At 39.2% G+C, this 18,799-nt stretch overlaps 1 protein-coding gene across 6 annotated transcripts in view; it reads right to left on the reverse strand.

Moving 5' to 3' along the window:
• LOC134212179 (uncharacterized) overlaps nucleotides 1–18,799 on the reverse strand; it is a 119,204-nt gene that overhangs the window by 25,192 nt on the left and 75,213 nt on the right. For 2 of the 6 annotated variants that reach the window (XM_062689804.1, XM_062689801.1), the window contains exon 2: nucleotides 4,442–4,691. In XM_062689804.1, the coding sequence (XP_062545788.1) occupies nucleotides 4,442–4,509 (68 nt within the window). In that variant the 5' untranslated portion in view covers nucleotides 4,510–4,691. Of the gene's footprint in view, nucleotides 1–4,441; nucleotides 4,692–11,678; nucleotides 11,702–11,804; nucleotides 11,993–12,015; nucleotides 12,167–18,799 lie in introns of those variants that run through there. The other 4 variants (XM_062689800.1, XM_062689803.1, XM_062689802.1 and 1 more) reach the window with 4 other exon arrangements.

Here is an 18,799-nt window from a genome sequence, read left to right on the forward strand (position 1 = left end):
TATGTCAAAAAATTGGGGATATGTTATTTTTTTATCTCAAGTTTTATCAATTTTACTAAAATCATGTTTTTTCAAATAAATTAGTATAACTCGACAACGGAAGAAGATACAGACGATATTCTTATAGCAAAACACGCATTTTGAAAAGCTCCAAAAGTCTTCAGAAGATGACATTCGTGAGAAATGAAAAATAAAAAATCTACAGCTTTAACACTTTTTATAAGTTTTATCGTATTGCAAGATTTACGAGAAAAGATGCATTTTCGGTCTGAAGCATACTTTTAAGAAACAAAATTTGTTCTACAAAGTTGTTCTGGATACTCGGGCCCTTATTATAGAGTTACCGAAAAATAAGGCGGGCCATTTTAAAAAAAAAAATAAATTTTTATTTTTTTTTACTTTGCGTAATATTGACATACAATGTTCTACAAAGTTGTAGCGCAGCTTTTTACAATCAACTTTGCTGTATAAACTTTTTATGTAGCTCTTAAGCTTACTTGTTTAGAGTAATTTTACTTACCAGGATTAGGGTGTCCCTCAAAAAACAATATTTATGATCTGCTCATTTCATTTTTTTATTTTTCACGGATGTCATCTTCTGAAGGGGGGGCTTTTTAAAACGCGTATTTTGCTATAAGAATATCGCCTGTATCTTCTTCCGTTGTCGAGTTATATCAATTTATTTGAAAAAACATGATTTTAGTAAAATTGGTGAAACTTGAGATAAAAAAATAACATATCCCCAATTTTTTGACATAATAAAGAATATTAATTTCTCTTTCAGATGCCGTGTGAATATATTTTTTTGGTCTGCCCTAACCGGAGATATCAACTTATGAAAAAATGTAATTTTGACTGAAAAACGATTATAACTTTTGATCGGAAAAAGATATTGAGCATATTTACACATCAAAAGTTGCATTTTTTTTAGCTCTAAAAGTCACCTGAAGACGACATTTTTGAGAAATCTAAAACAAAAAAAGTAGATCAAAAATACTGTTTTTTTGTGGTGCACCCTAATCCAAACAGGTAAAATTGTTCTAAATCAGCCAACTTAAGAGCTACAGAAAATGTTTTTTTAGCAAAATTGATTGGAATAAGCTGCGCTACAACTTTGTAGAACATATCATGTCAATATTCTGAGAAATGAAAAAAATATTTTCTAACTTTTTTTATATGATGGGCCACCCTATTTTTTGGTAGAACCATAATGATGGCCTTACTATTTACAACAATTTTGTAGAACAACAGTTTTGTCTAAAAAATATAGTGTTTGCGTAAAATGCATCTTTCCGCGCAAATCTGTATCCTGGACCATAGTGCAATGGCGGATCGAATATCTTTCCACCCATCTTCAAGAGATGCTGCGCCTTCCATTGGGAGTGCCACTTCCAGCTGCTGCGCGTAGTCTTGGGCTAGTCTACCGTCTTGTAGCCGCCCAATGTTTAGCCGCGGCGGACGACTCCGACGCGTGACTCCGAGCCGATTCCCAGCTTGTTGGTGGTGCCACAGCTTTGATAGAAGGTAGCCGCTCTATGTCCGCTTTTCCACACTATCTGTCTTGTCCAGCAGATTGCCTGCAGCGCTATGACGTTGAAGTTGCGGGAATGTAATTCATCGTAGATTATCCTGTCGCAACCTGCGAAGCCTAGCGACTTGCAGTTCCACGTTCTAAGCTTCCAATCGTGATCCTTTATTCGTCGCCTAGGTCGTTGCCGATTGTATCGAGTCGTATTATCTTCTATTTCCTTCGTAATGGTTGTTTTTAAAGGCGGCTTATTGGGCCTGCGCAAACCTCCTGTCTCGTCGGAGGGCCGTTGTGTTTTCATTTCCAATTAACCATATGTTTTTCTACTCCCATTTCTAAATCTACCGTAATAATGTTTGTACAGAAATTTAAGCCGATTGCTCAGCATAAGTGAATAAATTATCTGCCATTATTTCACCCCATATGCGTGTTATGGTACTCTAATACTCGTACTCTTGAAAAATTTCAGCAAAAAGCACGTGGTTTCCAAGATGGTTTTGTGGTTTTGTTGTATAATCAACTTAAGCTCAATAAACACTCTCAGCTACATAAACACTTGCAACATAAAACAGCAACACCAAATCGTTTATGTGTCGAAAGTTTTAATATTTGTGGAACATTGATGAGAATACAAAAACAAGCTCCAATGCATCGACATCGATAAAGTTTTTCAAACCGCCAACCTGCCAAACGATCTGACTACTGACTGCCTGAATTTTAATTCCTTTTCAAGTTCATGTAAATTTACGATACCTATGACAATTCTTCCAAAGACACATGAAAACTAATGTAAATTTAAGTTTTGTTATGAATCAAATTTGAATAAATAAGTGCATCAACGATATTCAAACAAATTGTTGAAACCCCGTTTGGTTGTCCACGAGCTAGCCAATCAATATTCATTGCCAGCTACCATATCCAATTGCCAAAATAACCCAATCGTCAGATAACATCAAGTGGATACGACTTTTTATCAGCTAAACACCGTTCAACGCAAACCATGATATAGCACCTGACAGTCATGTTACGCCCTTTCACGCCTATGTCCATCAATCCACGGTCGGTCGATCGCATCGGTCGGTAGCAAACGTGGAAAAACAATCTTGACGTCAACCCACCGTGTGCGTACGTATTCGCCCATTATAAGCTGGATAAGATAAATAAACAAATAGAGGAGTGATATAAAATATTCATTTGCATTTCGTCCGTTGATGGAAAACACCAATGAACGATAATTTATAGGAGCGTACGCGAAATCATGCCCCAAGCCGACCTGGTCCTCGGGTCGGCTATTCACTAGTTGTGGCTATTCACTAGTTGTTTTCCTCCAATCATTTGGTTTTCTTTGGGTATCAATTTATCCGTTGCTCAGCCTGGCGTTGTTTGGAGATAAGAATTCAATACCAGCTAGTTCGTGGACGGTAAAACCAGTAGATTGATGCTAACGTTAGCATGGCTTCCAGTATACTCAAATTATTGTTATGATAAGATTAAGTTTTCACAAATAAATTACCAAATCAAGTACAGACACCATTCGATACCCCAGTAGCACTGTTCAGATCGATTTTGCTGCAGCAACTCCAATGTGACTGGATTTGGTCGCATATGAGTCGCAGTGGCAAGTGTGCTACTCGGGATTTCACTTAATGATACCTCACACATGCTGGCACGAAATTTATAAAAAGAAATTCAAACTCCACAGTAGTTGTTTTTTTGAGTTGCAACTGTAATAACTTTTGGTATGCATCAAAAACGATTTACGACTGTGCAACAACAATTCAATCTTAGGATTGATATTTACGGTTACACATGTGTTGAATATGAGTTTTTAAACGAACCTGAATGTTTGACAGCACTAAAAACAGTGTCGGACAAAGATAAATTGATATTGCCCTTAATTTTGAAAATTTCAATTATTTTCATAATAAATTGAAAATGAGATTTTTAATGAAGTGTGCGTGTTTAAAAATTATAATTTAATTTGATACTTGGCAGTATTCGATTTGCAACAGATTGCATTCGACGGAGAATACGGTCTAGCTTTTTGCTATTAAAAATTGACCTTATCGCCCATTGCATTCTAGAAATATTGACAAAACATTTCATCCCAATGGTTCCTATTGGAAAATTAATATATTCTTTAATTGCTGTAAATAAATGCAAAATTATGAGAATAATGGAATCTATCTGAAGAAAGCTCTATCGTGTATTTTTTCTTATTACATTTTACACTGGATTTCATTTTTACACGATTTACATTTTCTCAATTTTCCACTAAATGTTTAACGCATATTAATTATCACGTGATTTTTCCTTAATTTATATAGAATTTTGAAACATGTTGCGAAGATTTTGGTGGTAAATTAAAGTCACACGATCAAAAATACGAGCAAAAAAATCGTGTAAAAACAAAATCGTGTGTATAATAAACGATTAAGGCATCACATTGCACATTGAAGAAATCCGATTTCAAAGATGGAAATAATGATAACATTCTTTACGAACAACTTTACAGAGGAGATCAAGGACTTATTCGAAAAAGAATTCTCAAAATAATTCAATGAGTGTTGTTTCATGTGGAGTGGAATATATGTAGTTATTAAGCTTCCTTCTGCAGAAGGATAGTCGTGAGATTTATATCATTACAAATATTGACCTCCTCTCACTTTCCATTCGACTTCTATAAAATATGAAAGTGATAAACTGTTAAAGCTTCAGCTTCCGGGAGCAATTACAAAATATAGGTGTCTTTAATATAATCTCACAGTGTTGATAAGTGTCTCTGAATTGTCATGGGATAGCCACTTCTAGCTTGCTAGTATTTATAGAAATTATAATTTTTATGGAAGATAAGGAAAACAAATTTTTAAGGAAAAGGAAAACACAATTTTATATCAAGGAAATAATACTTACTCTTCTGACTTCTCCGAGGAATTATCCTTATCCTTCTTGGTTTGACCCGAACTGCAATAGTTTCCCATTTTGCGGCGACAGTTCCTATACCAACTATTTCTTGCAACCGTCGATCTGCCGTAACTTTAGAAGCTTCTCTTCCAACAATCGCAACTATGCGCAACTACCACACTTTTTGATCTTCACCTTAATCACTATCATTGCCCACCCTGTCACATTTCCGTACCAATTTTAATCTGAATACACGCATCTGCAAACCAGAAAGAAAAAAAAATAAACAGATTAGAATCTGAATTTTCCTAAACAAATTTTCCGCAAGGCAAGCACGTTCAGTCGGGAAGCGCGTCAATAAACTGGCTGCAATCACCGAGTATGTTTTTTCGTGTGGAGCCGCACGGTAGCTTTCTTCTCTTCCGGGCCACTTCACAGCACCGGGCCCAACTTCCTTTATGGTCATCATTTATTTCTTCGGCACTTCGCTCAATTTTCCGCTTCATCGATCCGCTCCAGATGGAGCACTAACGCTGCAACACCAGATAACACAACACGGTTTGCACTTCACACAGCCATACGGCGAGCCCTCTTCGCAAGTACCTACATAGGATGGATATTCCACTGATGATATCGCTCACAAAGGTTCTCTCGCTCCCGTACGTTTCACGGTCCCATCATTGGAACATTCACTTTGATCCTGAAGCACTTCCCCCCAGCAGCGAGGACGACAGGCGCGTCGTCACCCACCGTCAACCATGGCCACGCTGCCGTCCAGACACGACAATTAGTTGTCCCCGTCCCATAGGCTATCTCATCGTGCCCTTTAAATGTATCAATCTCGTTGGGGGAATCTGGTGCAATACTAATATGCTTGGAAATTTCCTACATTCCACGTGGAAACCCAATCTATTGTTAGTGTTAGGTGGAGCATAATTAACTATATTTACTAAAAGACCTAATATCTTGAATCAGCACTAGCTGGTCTAGATTTGATTTGTAACAATGCTATTTAATTGAAACTTCACTAATTCAATAATACCGAAAAGGAGCATTCGCCACATTTGTCCAAACGACGGTGTTCGATGCATTTCCATCATTTCAGCGTCACATGGACATAGAGCTACAAGTTTTACCTATATGCTTGTTTTAACCACAATTACCCTACTACTCCTTCCACCCCAATAAATCAAGGGAAAATTTGTATCTGTGTCCTTCATGGTGACGTCACATCTCTCGCTATCGATGGGGCGTCGTCGTTGTCAACACATCGTATCGTGAGTATGATCAATTATCCGGTCATGTATGCTGAGGGCTTACTTTGCTCAGCTTATCGTGGCTTTATTTATTGATGTTATGCCTCGGTCGAATGTTTAGTATACCGTATTAAATGTTTGCACCATATGGGGTCACTATTCAAGTAAAAATAAACTAAGAAAAATATATAATTGAGAAAGGGTTACTGTTTCTTAACTACACAGCTTTTGTATTCATCGTATCAAGATAAAAGAAACAAAAAGCAGATGCGCTAGTTTTTTAATCTACAATCGACTCTGTACATTTCAATGCTCTATATCTCGATATCGTTTCACTCATATTTCTCTGGTATGTCCGATTTGTAATGTTCAAGGCTCATTTGAAGCATAATAAGTATTGAGCTTGAGATGTTTGACAGGATACATACTTATTTGAAAGCATGTTGAAATATGATTTAAACTTGCACAATTTGTCCAAAATTCATATAACATATCCGAAGGAATTTCCCAAGGAAATCCGAAGGAATTTCACGAGGAAATCCGAAAAAAATTCCCGAAGGAATTTCCCTTAGGAAATCCGAAGGAATTACCCTTAGGAAATCCGAAGGAATTTCCCTTAGGAAATCCGAAGGAATTTCCCTTAGGAAATCCGAAGGAATTTCCCTTAGGAAATCCGAAGGAATTTCCCTTAGGAAATCCGAAGGAATTTCTCTTAGGAAATCCGAAGGAATTTCCCTTAGGAAATTCAAAGGGATTTCCCTTAGGAAATCGAAGGAATTTCCTTAGGAAATCGAAGGAATTTCCTTGGGAAATCGAAGGAATTTCCTTAGAAATCCGAAGGAATTTCCCTTGGGAAATCGAAGGAATTTCCTTGAAATCGAAGGAATTTCCTTGAAATCCGAAGAATTTCCTTGAAATCGAAGGAATTTCCTTGGGAAATCGAAGGAATTTCCTTGGGAAATCCGAAGGAATTTCCTTGGGAAATCGAAGGAATTTCCTTGAAATCGAAGGAATTTCCTTGGGAAATCGAAGAACTTCCTTGGGAAATCGAAGGAACTTCCTTGGGAAATCGAAGGAATTTCCTTGAAATCGAAGGAATTTCCTTGGGAAATCGAAGGAATTTCCTTGGGAAATCGAAGGAATTTCCTTGAAATCGAAGGAATTTCCTTGAAATCGAAGGAATTTCCTTGGGAAATACGAAGAATTTCCTTGGGAAATCGAAGGAATTTCCTTGGGAAATCGAAGGAATTTCCTTGAAATCAGAAGGAATTTCCTTGGAAAATCGAAGGAATTTCCTTAGAAATCGAAGGAATTTCCTTAGAAATCAAAGGAATTTCCTTAGGAAATCCGAAGGAATTTCCTTAGAAATCGAAGGAATTTCCTTAGGAAATCGAAGGAATTTCCCTTAGAAATCTAAGGAATTTCCCTTAGAAATCTAAAGAATTTCCTTAGAAATCCGAAGAATTTCCCTTAGAAAATCGAAGGAATTTCCTTAGGAAATCCGAAGGAATTTCCTTTCCTAGAAATCGAAGAATTTCCGAGGAAATCGGAGGAATTTCCCCAGAAAATCGAAGGAATTTCCGAGGAAATCGAAGGAATTTCCCTGAGGAAATCCGAAGGAATTTCGAGGAAATCGAAGGAATTTCGAGGAAATCGAAGGAATTTCGAGGAAATCGAAGGAATTTCGAGAAATCGAAGGAATTTCCCGAGGAAATCCGAAGGAATTTCGAGGAAATCGAAGAATTTCGAGGAAATCGAAGGAATTTCGAGGAAATCGAAGAATTTCGAGGAAATCGAAGAATTTCGAGGAAATCGAAGAATTTCGAGAAATCGAAGAATTTCGAGGAAATCGAAGGAATTTCGAGGAAATCGAAGGAATTTCGAGGAAATCGAAGGAATTTCCCGAGGAAATCCGAAGGAATTTCGAGAAATCGAAGGAATTTCGAGGAAATCGAAGGAATTTCCCGAGGAAATCGAAGAATTTCCTGAGGAAATCGAAGGAATTTCGAGGAAATCGAAAATTTCGAGGAAATCGAAGAATTTCGAGGAAATCGAAGGAATTTCGAGGAAATCCGAAGGAATTTCCGAGGAAATCGAAGGAATTTCGAGGAAATCCGAAGGAATTTCGAGGAAATCGAAGGAATTTCCCGAGGAAATCGAAGGAATTTCGAGGAAATCGAAGAATTTCGAGGAAATCCGAAGGAATTTCCTGAGGAAATCGAAGGAATTTCCTGAGGAAATCCGAAGAATTTCCCGAGGAAATCGAAGGAATTTCGAGGAAATCGAAGGAATTTCGAGGAAATCCGAAGGAATTTCCCAGAGGAAATCGAAGGAATTTCGAGGAAATCGAAGGAATTTCCGAGGAAATCCGAAGAATTTCCGAGGAAATCGAAGGAATTTCGAAATCGAAGGAATTTCCGAGGAAATCGAAGGAATTTCCCGAGGAAATCGAAGAATTTCCTGAGGAAATCGAAGGAATTTCCGAGGAAATCGAAGGAATTTCGAGGAAATCGAAGGAATTTCCCGAGGAAATCGAAGAAATTTCGAGGAAATCGAAGGAATTTCGAGGAAATCGAAGGAATTTCTGAGGAAATCGAAGGAATTTCGAGGAAATCCGAAGGAATTTCCCGAGGAAATCGAAGGAATTTCCCGAGGAAATCGAAGAATTTCCCGAGGAAATCCGAAGGAATTTCGAGGAAATCGAAGGAATTTCCCGAGAAATCCGAAGGAATTTCCCGAGGAAATCCGAAGGAATTTCCGAGGAAACTGAAGGAATTTCCCGAGGAAATCCGAAGGAATTTCCGAGGAAATCCGGAAGGAATTTCCCGAGGAAATCCGAAGGAATTTCCCGAGAAATCCGAAGGAATTTCGAGGAAATCCGAAGGAATTTCGAGGAAATCGAAGGAATTTCAGAGGAAATCGAAGAATTTCGAGGAAATCGAAGGAATTTCGAGGAAATCCGAAGGAATTTCCCGAGAAATCGAAGGAATTTCGAGGAAATCGAAGGAATTTCGAGGAAATCCGAAGAATTTCCCGAGGAAATCGAAGGAATTTCCCGAGGAAATCCGAAGAATTTCCGAGGAAATCGAAGGAATTTCCCGAGGAAATCCGAAGGAATTTCTGAGGAAATCGAAGGAATTTCCTGAAATCGAAGGAATTTCGAGGAAATCGAAAGGAATTTCGAGAAATCGAAGGAATTTCTGAGGAAATCGAAGGAATTTCCGAGGAAATCCGAAGGAATTTCGAGAAATCGAAGGAATTTCGAGGAAATCGAAGGAATTTCGAGGAAATCGAAGGAATTTCCGAGGAAATCGAAGGAATTTCCCGAGAAATCGAAGGAATTTCGAGGAAATCAAAGGAATTTCCGAGGAAATCAAAAATTTCCGAGGAAATCAAAGGAATTTCCGAGGAAATCGAAGAATTTCGAGGAAATCGAAGGAATTTCGAAATCGAAGGAATTTCGAGGAAATCCGAAGGAATTTCCCGAGGAAATCCGAAGGAATTTCCGAGGAAATCCGAAGGAATTTCGAGAAATCGAAGGAATTTCCGAGGAAATCGAAGGAATTTCCCGAGGAAATCCGAAGGAATTTCGAGGAAATCCGAAGGAATTTCGAGGAAATCGAAGGAATTTCCCGAGGAAATCGAAGGAATTTCCGAGGAAATCCGAAGAATTTCGAGGAAATCGAAGGAATTTCCGAGGAAATCGAAGGAATTTCGAGGAAATCGAAGGAATTTCCCGAGGAAATCGAAGGAATTTCCGAGGAAATCGAAGGAATTTCCCGAGGAAATCCGAAGGAATTTCGAGAAATCGAAGGAATTTCCGAGAAATCGAAGGAATTTCGAGGAAATCGAAGGAATTTCCTGAGGAAATCGAAGAATTTCGAGAAATCGAAGGAATTTCCCGAGGAAATCGAAGGAATTTCGAGAAATCGAAGGAATTTCCCGAGGAAATCCGAAGGAATTTCGAGGAAATCGAAGAATTTCCCGAGAAATCCGAAGGAATTTCCGAGGAAATCGAAGGAATTTCGAGGAAATCGAAGGAATTTCGAGGAAATCGAAGGAATTTCCGAGGAAATCGAAGGAATTTCCGAGGAAATCCGAAGGAATTTCGAGGAAATCGAAGGAATTTCCGAGGAAATCCGAAGGAATTTCGAGGAAATCCGAAGGAATTTCCCGAGGAAATCCGAAGGAATTTCGAGGAAATCGAAGGAATTTCCCGAGGAAATCGAAGGAATTTCCGAGGAAATCGAAGAATTTCGAGGAAATCCGAAGGAATTTCGAGAAATCGAAGGAATTTCCGAGGAAATCGAAGGAATTTCCCGAGGAAATCCGAAGGAATTTCCCGAGGAAATCGAAGGAATTTCCTGAGGAAATCGAAGGAATTTCGAGGAAATCGAAGGAATTTCGAGGAAATCGAAGGAATTTCGAGGAAATCCGAAGGAATTTCCCGAGGAAATCCGAAGGAATTTCGAGGAAATCGAAGGAATTTCCGAGAAATCCGAAGGAATTTCCCGAGGAAATCGAAGGAATTTCGAGGAAATCGAAGGAATTTCCCGAGGAATCGAAGGAATTTCCCGAGGAAATCGAAGGAATTTCCGAGGAAATCGAAGGAATTTCCGAGGAAATCGAAGAATTTCCGAGAAATCCGAAGGAATTTCCGAGGAAATCCGAAGGAATTTCCCGAGGAAATCCGAAGGAATTTCCGAGGAAATCGAAGAATTTCGAGGAAATCGAAGGAATTTCGAGGAAATCCGAAGGAATTTCGAGGAAATCCGAAGGAATTTCCCGAGGAAATCCGAAGGAATTTCCCGAGGAAATCCGAAGGAATTTCCCGATGAAATCCGAAGGAATTTCCCGAGGAAATCCGAAGGAATTTCCCGAGGAAATCCGAAGGAATTTCCCGAGGAAATCCGAAGGAATTTGTCAATTAAAATCCGAAATTTGTCCGAAATCCGAATCCGAAAAAATTCCGAATAATTTGTCAATAAAATAATCTGTTCCTTAAACAGATTAAAATTTGTAAGTAAATCCAACAGAAGATTGACCAAAAAAAACTTTTTGTGATGTACGTTCTTTCGAGTGTGAGGATGGGAAGTCTACCCGACCCACTGAAACCAAAACCCTTTACGTTAGTCCTTGTCCTCCCGGCCAGCACTTTAACAATACAAGACAAAATTTTCAAAACGACTTATCTGCTTTTGTAAACAAAGATTCAAACGACGATTTGACGAATCTGATAGCTCTCCCACGCAAACCAACACCATCAACAGGTAGCGGAAACCTTCACCTACCTATTGGTGGTGTTGGTTTGCGTGGGAGAGCTATCAGATTCGTCAAATCGTCGTTTGAATCTTTGTTTACAAAAGCAGATAAGTCGTTTGGGAAATTTTGTCTTGAATACTTCAGGGGGAATATCGAGTATGATCCCACTTATGCTAACACACAAAGCAATTAAAACACTCGGCTTTCTGGCTGGTATTCTTCACCACCCGTCGGCCACGACGACCTAATGACTATGGAGGGTACGTACTATTGGGGAATGCCTGTGCTGTAAAGGATTCGTAACTCGAATAATATGTAGATATTTGATCATGTTATGACATGCCAAATTAGTATTCAGTTGTAAAAAAATGTTTTTTCTAGAAGCCAATGAACCTATCAAATATAGCCACAATTGTGGGAATTCAAATATCTAACTATTATTATATTAAAAAGCAAGTAAAATGTGAAACCAATAATTAGGATAAATACATCCGCTTCAATTGGTGGTAAGCCTTGGTTGACTAACCGATTGCCTCGAAAGCAAAGTTGTTTGTTACCACAACGACAATGAGTAAAAATGCCAGTGGAATGATTGGAGAAGCTAACTAAAACAAATATGTTTGCTGACTGGATAAGTTAATTGGCTGTTTGACATTTGCATGTGAGGAAAAATCAACTGGAGCAACCGTTTCCAACAAATATTTCATTATGCATTAGAATCATGGCACCTAATTGGATTCAGATAATTCCGCATGTTTCCATATGTCACTTGATCAAACTTGCACTTGGTCGAATTTCTACATGATTAACTTGGCCATGCAATATAATGAGCCGGTCTTCCATTATTTCCATACCACCGTAAAATCACTTAACCCTATCTCTGGAATGCGACAACGAGAACAACGGGCGACATTGATGGCGGTGGCGAAGTCAACTGCAAAAGTGCACACTGCAAGGTCAATTCTAGCATTCGAAGATGGCCAGTATTATGTTTACGATACTCGATCGCGAAACGTGCTTAAATCACACAAACACCCGACGATAACACGCTTCTGCAAGACCTACCCACTGGCTGGCTGTTCAGAGCTACTACAGCTTCTTTAGCGAAAACAACGATTTATCGAAGGCGGGCTAACAAACTCTCGTGCGCGATGTCGTTGGCGAACGACGACGGACGGGAAGAACTGTTTGCTTTCTGCTCTATAGAGCAATATAGTGCTTGATTATTGCCCGTCAGTCGTTTGCAGTTGAGTACCTACGGCAGGGGGTTCCACACATGTGCTCTACGGACCATTCACCAAGTATCACTGGAATATTCCAATATTTTCAAATCGTTCTGGCAAATAAAGTTTTAAAGGCTTAATATGAATATTTCTTCATAACTGGAACTTTGTCACTTGAAAATTTGATATTCATCAAGTACCTTCCACAGTTTTTATCTGCGAAGTTTTCAATCCAAGTTATCAATCGAGCATTCGTACTTCTCAAACAACAACCTGATGAAAATGATTGTTGCTCAATCGACATAATATTTATTGAATGATAATAAAATAATAAAATTTTGAGCTTTCAGTGGAATGTCTTCACTTGTCTTAAGACGAGTTCGTACAATTCCATTTAATTCCACGAATTGATTGTACCTTTGACAAATACGTATTTCGCTCTCAACAGCAAAGCCGTCTTCAGTGTCTCGTACAAGTTGAGTCAAGTACGAGACACTACAGATGGCTTTACTGTTGAGGTCGGAAAACGTATCTGTCTAATGTACAATCAAGTGGTGGAACTCGTCCTATGAAAAGTAATTTATTGAATACTAGACGGTTCACCTCGATCTCGCTCGGGTTGTTGGGATGGGAGCAAATTGACGGACGAACGTGTGGTGATTGGAAGGTGAAAGCAGTACTACGAGGAACATTTAAATGGCACTGAGAGTCAAGGCAGCGGAAGATGGAAGCCAACCAGCCCCCACCTTGAGGTAAGTTAAGGATGCCATCCAGAATGCTAGAATGCGTCGTGCGAAGAGCCGGAGTACGATTTCAACAGATCCAGTCAATTCATTTGTTTTGCGGATGACGTGGGCAATGTCAGCCGAACATTTGCAAAGGTGACAGAACTGTACACTCGCCTGAAACGTGAAGCAACAAAAGTTGGACTGGTGGTGAATGCATCGAAGATAAAGTACATGCTTGTGGGCGGAACCCAGCGCGACAGGGCCCGCCTGGGAAGCAATGTTACGATAGACGAGGATACCTTCCAGTTGGTCGAGGAATTCGTCCTTGGATCCTTGATAACGGCTGATAATAATGATAGTCGTGAAATACGAAGGCGCATCATCTGTTAAAGTCGGGCCTACTACGGGCTCCAGATGACACTGCGATCAAAAAAGATTCACCACCGCACCAAATGTGTTTTGTACAAAACGCTAATAAGACCGGTAGTCCGGAGACAATACTCGAGAAGGACTTGCAAGCACTCGGAGTATTCGAGAGACAGATGCTTAGAACCATCTTTGGCGGCGTGCAAGAAGACGGTTTGTGGCGGCGAAGAATGAACTACGAGGTCGTCCAGCTCTACGGCGAACCCAGTATTCAGAAGGTAGGTGAAGCCGGAAGGGCAATGACATGTTGCAAGAATGCCGGACAACAACCCTGGAAAGATGGTGTTCACTTCCAATCCGGCAGGTACGAGACGGCGTGGAGCTCAGCGAGCTAAGTGGGCTGACCAGGTACAGAACGACTTGGCGAGCGTGGGGCGTATTCGATGATGGAGAGATGCGGCCTCGAATCGTGTATTGTGGCGTCAAATTGTTGATTCAGTGTTATCTGTTTAGATGTAGACCAAATAAATGGACAAATGAAATGCCGTTTTTCAAACAAAATGGTCATTTTTGGAGATCTAAGTCTCGGTTGCGTGTGAACCAATTTTGCTGAAAATTTGACCAGAGCTCAGATATAACTTGATTTTTACCATACCTAATTTTCGATATATTCTATTTTTTTGCCAAAACAGTCGTTTTGGTATTACCGCAATATTCGTTAACCCTATGAATCACCACGTAAAACCACTTCAATATACCCCCAATAAAGTAGCCACAAGAACCTGACTTGTTTGCACTCTAAGGGTAGCCTTGTATTCGATTTTGAAAGCTTTAGAAGTGAACCCTCTTTGGAGGGTAGAACAAAAAGGCAAGTTATAGTTATAGTAACACTAGTCGACCCGGCAGACGTTGTCCTGCATAGTAGGCGAAAATGCCCATGCGAAATTTCCATACGGTTCTTAATTTTAGTTTTTCACGATTTGGTCAACCTTATTCGTGATTTTTGTATGAGGAAATATCATATAAACCCGTCGGAAACGATAACGAACATATTTGCTGAATGGATGAAGTACATCCATCCAGCCGTTTTCGATTTATGCGGATGCGAACACAGACCATTTCATTTTTATATATATAGATAAACATCATTCAGAATCAGTGTAAGCAGAACCTCTTTGCGTAACTTTAGTATCAGAAACATTGGTTTAAGGTCACTCCTGAAGGAATCCAAGTTTCAAAGTGCTCGCGTTTTCGGGGGCACACCACTCGATACGGAGGCGGCACACAACTGTCATTTTTGTTGACTTAGCTTTGCTGCGTTGCAGCATGTGTGAAATAACGCGAGCACTTTGAAACTTGGATTCCGTCAGGAGTGACCTTAAGTGAGGAAATCCAAGAGGAATTCCCAAAAAAAAATCTTGAATTCAAGAATGGATTCTCACATTGACGATAGGTTTCTGCGCTAAATTAGCAACCGAGAAGAAACGGTATAATAAAGGATAGCGATGAGGACGATGCCCCTGATGTCTCACCTGAATAGAGATCTCGACCTCGCTCTCGCCAACGATGCCGCTAAATCAACATGCAAGTCTATGAAAGCCATCAATGCTCCCATCTTTCTATACGACGACCATCTCGCTGTGGGCATAGTTGTCGATATACCGGGCCTCTGAATACGTCCTATGACGTTTCCGAAGATTTCCAAATGGCTGATTACGATAGATCTTCGTGCTGCGGCGACTGTGTTTAGTAATGTCCATAAGTTATTTGATTTATATTTAACTTTGATTAGTTTAATGTAAAGAAATATTGTAATCGTTCAGTGTTCAATGTTTGGTCAAATATGAATTATTCATAAAGACCTCCATGACAAATAAGAATGTATATAAATAACACATAAACACATTAGAAAACTGCTTCATTTTTTCTCACTAAATCAAATTCCTCATTTCGGAGAATAAAAATAAATTACTATTTTTTGCTAAAGCTCTGTCCAGAATCCGGAATGATTTATTGTATTGCAGCGGCACGGAAAGTGACCGCTGCAAGAATTATTTTACAGCGGTATGTCTACCTAGGCGCCCACTTTCTGTGGTATAAATTTCATGGTGTTTCGTGCAGCGAGTCAAAAATTATTCCAGATGGAAGCCGAGAGGAGAGAAAAAATTCTGCACACCCCCGTTGATAATCCTGCTCATCGACGGTGGAACCTACTTCAAAATGGATTTAGAACAGCTTCCTGGCCAAAAATTGTGCATGGCGACGGCACGAGGAGTTGTTCCTTGTTCCTACGAGATTAAGTTTGCTTTTATGGACAAAATTGCCAAAAAAAACTGATGATTTGTCGAGGGATATGCAGCTGCAGAGCAAAGACCAAAGTGTTCGTGACGAATAAGACGATGGACTCTAAGCTGTACAAGGAAGAATGACTTAAAACCCGCGTACTAAGTTTTATAAAAGCCCATGAAGGTCCCTGAAGTTTTGGCCAGATTTGGCGAGTTGCCACTTCAGCCGGGAAGTCATCCAGTAGTCATCCGCGATACTAACGTAGATTTCAACAATAAAAACATAATCCACCCAACTGCCCGCAGTTCTGGCCCATCGAGACATTTTGGGCAATAATGAAGTGGAAGCTTAAGAAAAGTGGATAAACAGCTCAGGGCGCAACTCAGATGACCAAAATGTGGAACAAATGTGCCAAGGAAGTTGTCTCCGGAGGTGTGCAGCGTTTGATGAGAGGAATAAAGAAGAAAGTGCGAATCGTCACTAGAAAACTAGAAATGATTTGCATTTATATTTTTTCCTTGAAGTACAGTAAATTACCTTTGTTTTGAAGTAATAACCTTATTTGTATGTCAATCCGTTACCTAGATACAGATGTTTTATTACTCTAAATGGACATAGCTTTAATATGCAAAAAAACACAAAAACTCACAACAAATCAAATTTATTTTTATTCTTTTGTATTGAACCTTTTTATTTTTTTCCGTTTTACTTAATACAGGAATAATATCTGTTACTTATCAAAATATAGGTAGGGTGAATGACGGCTTTGGCAGATTTTGTTCTATTATTGGCAGAGGGTTTTTTATGACTGACTATGCTCAAATTTGGCCTAAACATTCTTTGCATATCAAAGAATATTGTGACCAAATTTCATAAAATTTGGTCGACAAAAACCCCCCTGACAATAATAGAACAAAACCTGCCAAAGCCGTCTTTCCCCCTAGTTGAAAATATATTCCGTAAACTGAATGCTAACGTTGAACAGTAGCTTGAAACCCCTGACCTATGGTTCTACGCTGCTAAAAGATAGACACATTGGTTGTTCGTCGATGTTTTGTTCTGTTCCGAACAGTCAGTGCTACAGGGGAGTGGGGGCAATATGTTCCAACTAAGCAAATGCTTGTAACAGCATTCATTGATATTTGTCAAAAACCTCATGAAAAAGAAACATCTATGAGCTTAAACAACCATGTTGAAAGTAATACAATCAGAATCAGTCACCAAAAATGTATTTTTCCTCGATGGGCGGTCTGGGACCACTTTCCCTACCTCTGAGAAAAAGCTTCACGGCGCGGGATGCTACTGTAACAAACTTCGCCAACAAGCCGAGTGATAAATGAGTTTCACTTTATGCATCAACCAACCCACGATGCGATTTACAATCTGTATCTGTTCTTATGAGAGAGCTAACTAACGATGATAGGCGTAGAAACACAGTGGGCGAAGGTATGGTAAATGTGCGATGCCGGCTCGATCTGTTGTATGTGACGACAATGCATTGCATGTATGCCCTGCTAATTATTGGAACCGTTGCTCCGCGTATAAAGGGCCCCCGGACGGGAAGTTGCACTCTACTGATGCAAGTAATAAGTTGATTAACGACACATTTCGCACCAAATCGTATTCGGAGTTGACAGCACACTCTCAGATACTATTGAAACTTTACGGACATAAAGACTATGTCACAAAAAGCCACTTCGCAAACATAGTTTATATGATTTTTGTCAAACGGTAAACCAGTGCTCATAAAGCTCACTCAATCTCAGGAGCATTGGATACTCACTCACGAAAATTTTCCACGAAGAAAGCACTTTTCGAGAAAGAAAAACAGTCTGAAAACATGGTTACCATGGGGCATCAAAATCCGTACACTTAAGTACTTCAGTATATGTAAAAGTCTCGAGAAAATACGTATCGAGTACAATTAAAACGTTTGTCCGTACGTCCAACTTGGACGGATTTCGAATCAAAGGATCAGCAGCTTTTTTACTAAATATTATGTTTCCAGTTGAACATCGAATTTCGAACTCACGAAAACCGATTTTATTCGCGTTAAACTCAAAGCGCATCATTGCGCAACTAGTGCACATTGTTCGCAACCAGATGCGCTATACAGCGCATCAGATGCGCGGTAATAAAGCTTGCGACTATATGAGAAAAATAGATTTTCCTGAGTTCAAAAATTCGGTTTTGAGCTGCACATACAATATTTAAATTAAAGCAAACTGACTGACCATTGTAAGTAATTCAAAACGCACCTTGAGAAGCGATCCCTTAAATTTTTAATTCCGCATTCATAATGCCAGATTTTTCGAATATCAGGCAGATTTTTCAAAAATCCAAAACAGCAGAAATTTTAAAGGCAATTTTTTACTTTTGACTGTTACATTAATATTAATTTTATAATTCAAATTCATGGATTCATCGAAATAATAAAAGCTAAACTTTCAAATGCGAGCGTGTAGTTTGTTTGTTTTATACGTCTGAGTTCTGTTGTAATCTACATACCTTGGTTGTCTTTATTTTCGCTTAAATAATTGAGAAATTTTCTGGATTGTCTTGTGATACCAAAGGATTCACTTTTATTTCGATAGTTTTTATCCTAAACATTTTTTATATATTTCTATATTTCACTTGGCATACTAAGTTACATATAGCGGCCTTATTTAGCCATGCGATAAGATGCGTGGCCACAAAGCAACACCATGCTAAAGAAGGCTGGGTTCGATTCCCGGTTCGGTTTAGGAAATTTTTTGGGTTGTAATTTTTCTCGTCTTCCCTAGGCATAAAAGTATCATAATAGTTCAATCAAAGGTAATTGCCTATTTCCGGGATTAAACCACCCGACTTGGACGTTAATTTACAATGTTATATGAAAACTCATATGTGAATAGGTACGGTATATGGAAGATATTAATTTGGAAAATGTATTGGAGGTAACCACTTTCCCTTCGATGGGACTCGAACCCATGACCCTGTAGGGTCATGCGTACTGTAGAGTCATGGGTTCGAGTCCCATCGAAGGAAAGTGGTTACCTCCAATACATTTTCCAAATCAATATCTTCCACATGATGTACATATTCACATATGAGTTTTCATAACACAGTATCATAATATTCAAATGTTAAAATGATAACTTGGCATAGAAACCTCGCAGTTAACCACTGTGGAAGTGCTTAATGAATACTCAGATTCGAAGCGGGACTAACAACATAAAAACTCTCCCTAAAAAACTAGGAAATTGC

Source organism: Armigeres subalbatus, chromosome 2, assembly GCF_024139115.2.
Source record: "Armigeres subalbatus isolate Guangzhou_Male chromosome 2, GZ_Asu_2, whole genome shotgun sequence".
Classification (NCBI taxonomy): Eukaryota; Metazoa; Arthropoda; class Insecta; order Diptera; family Culicidae; genus Armigeres; species Armigeres subalbatus.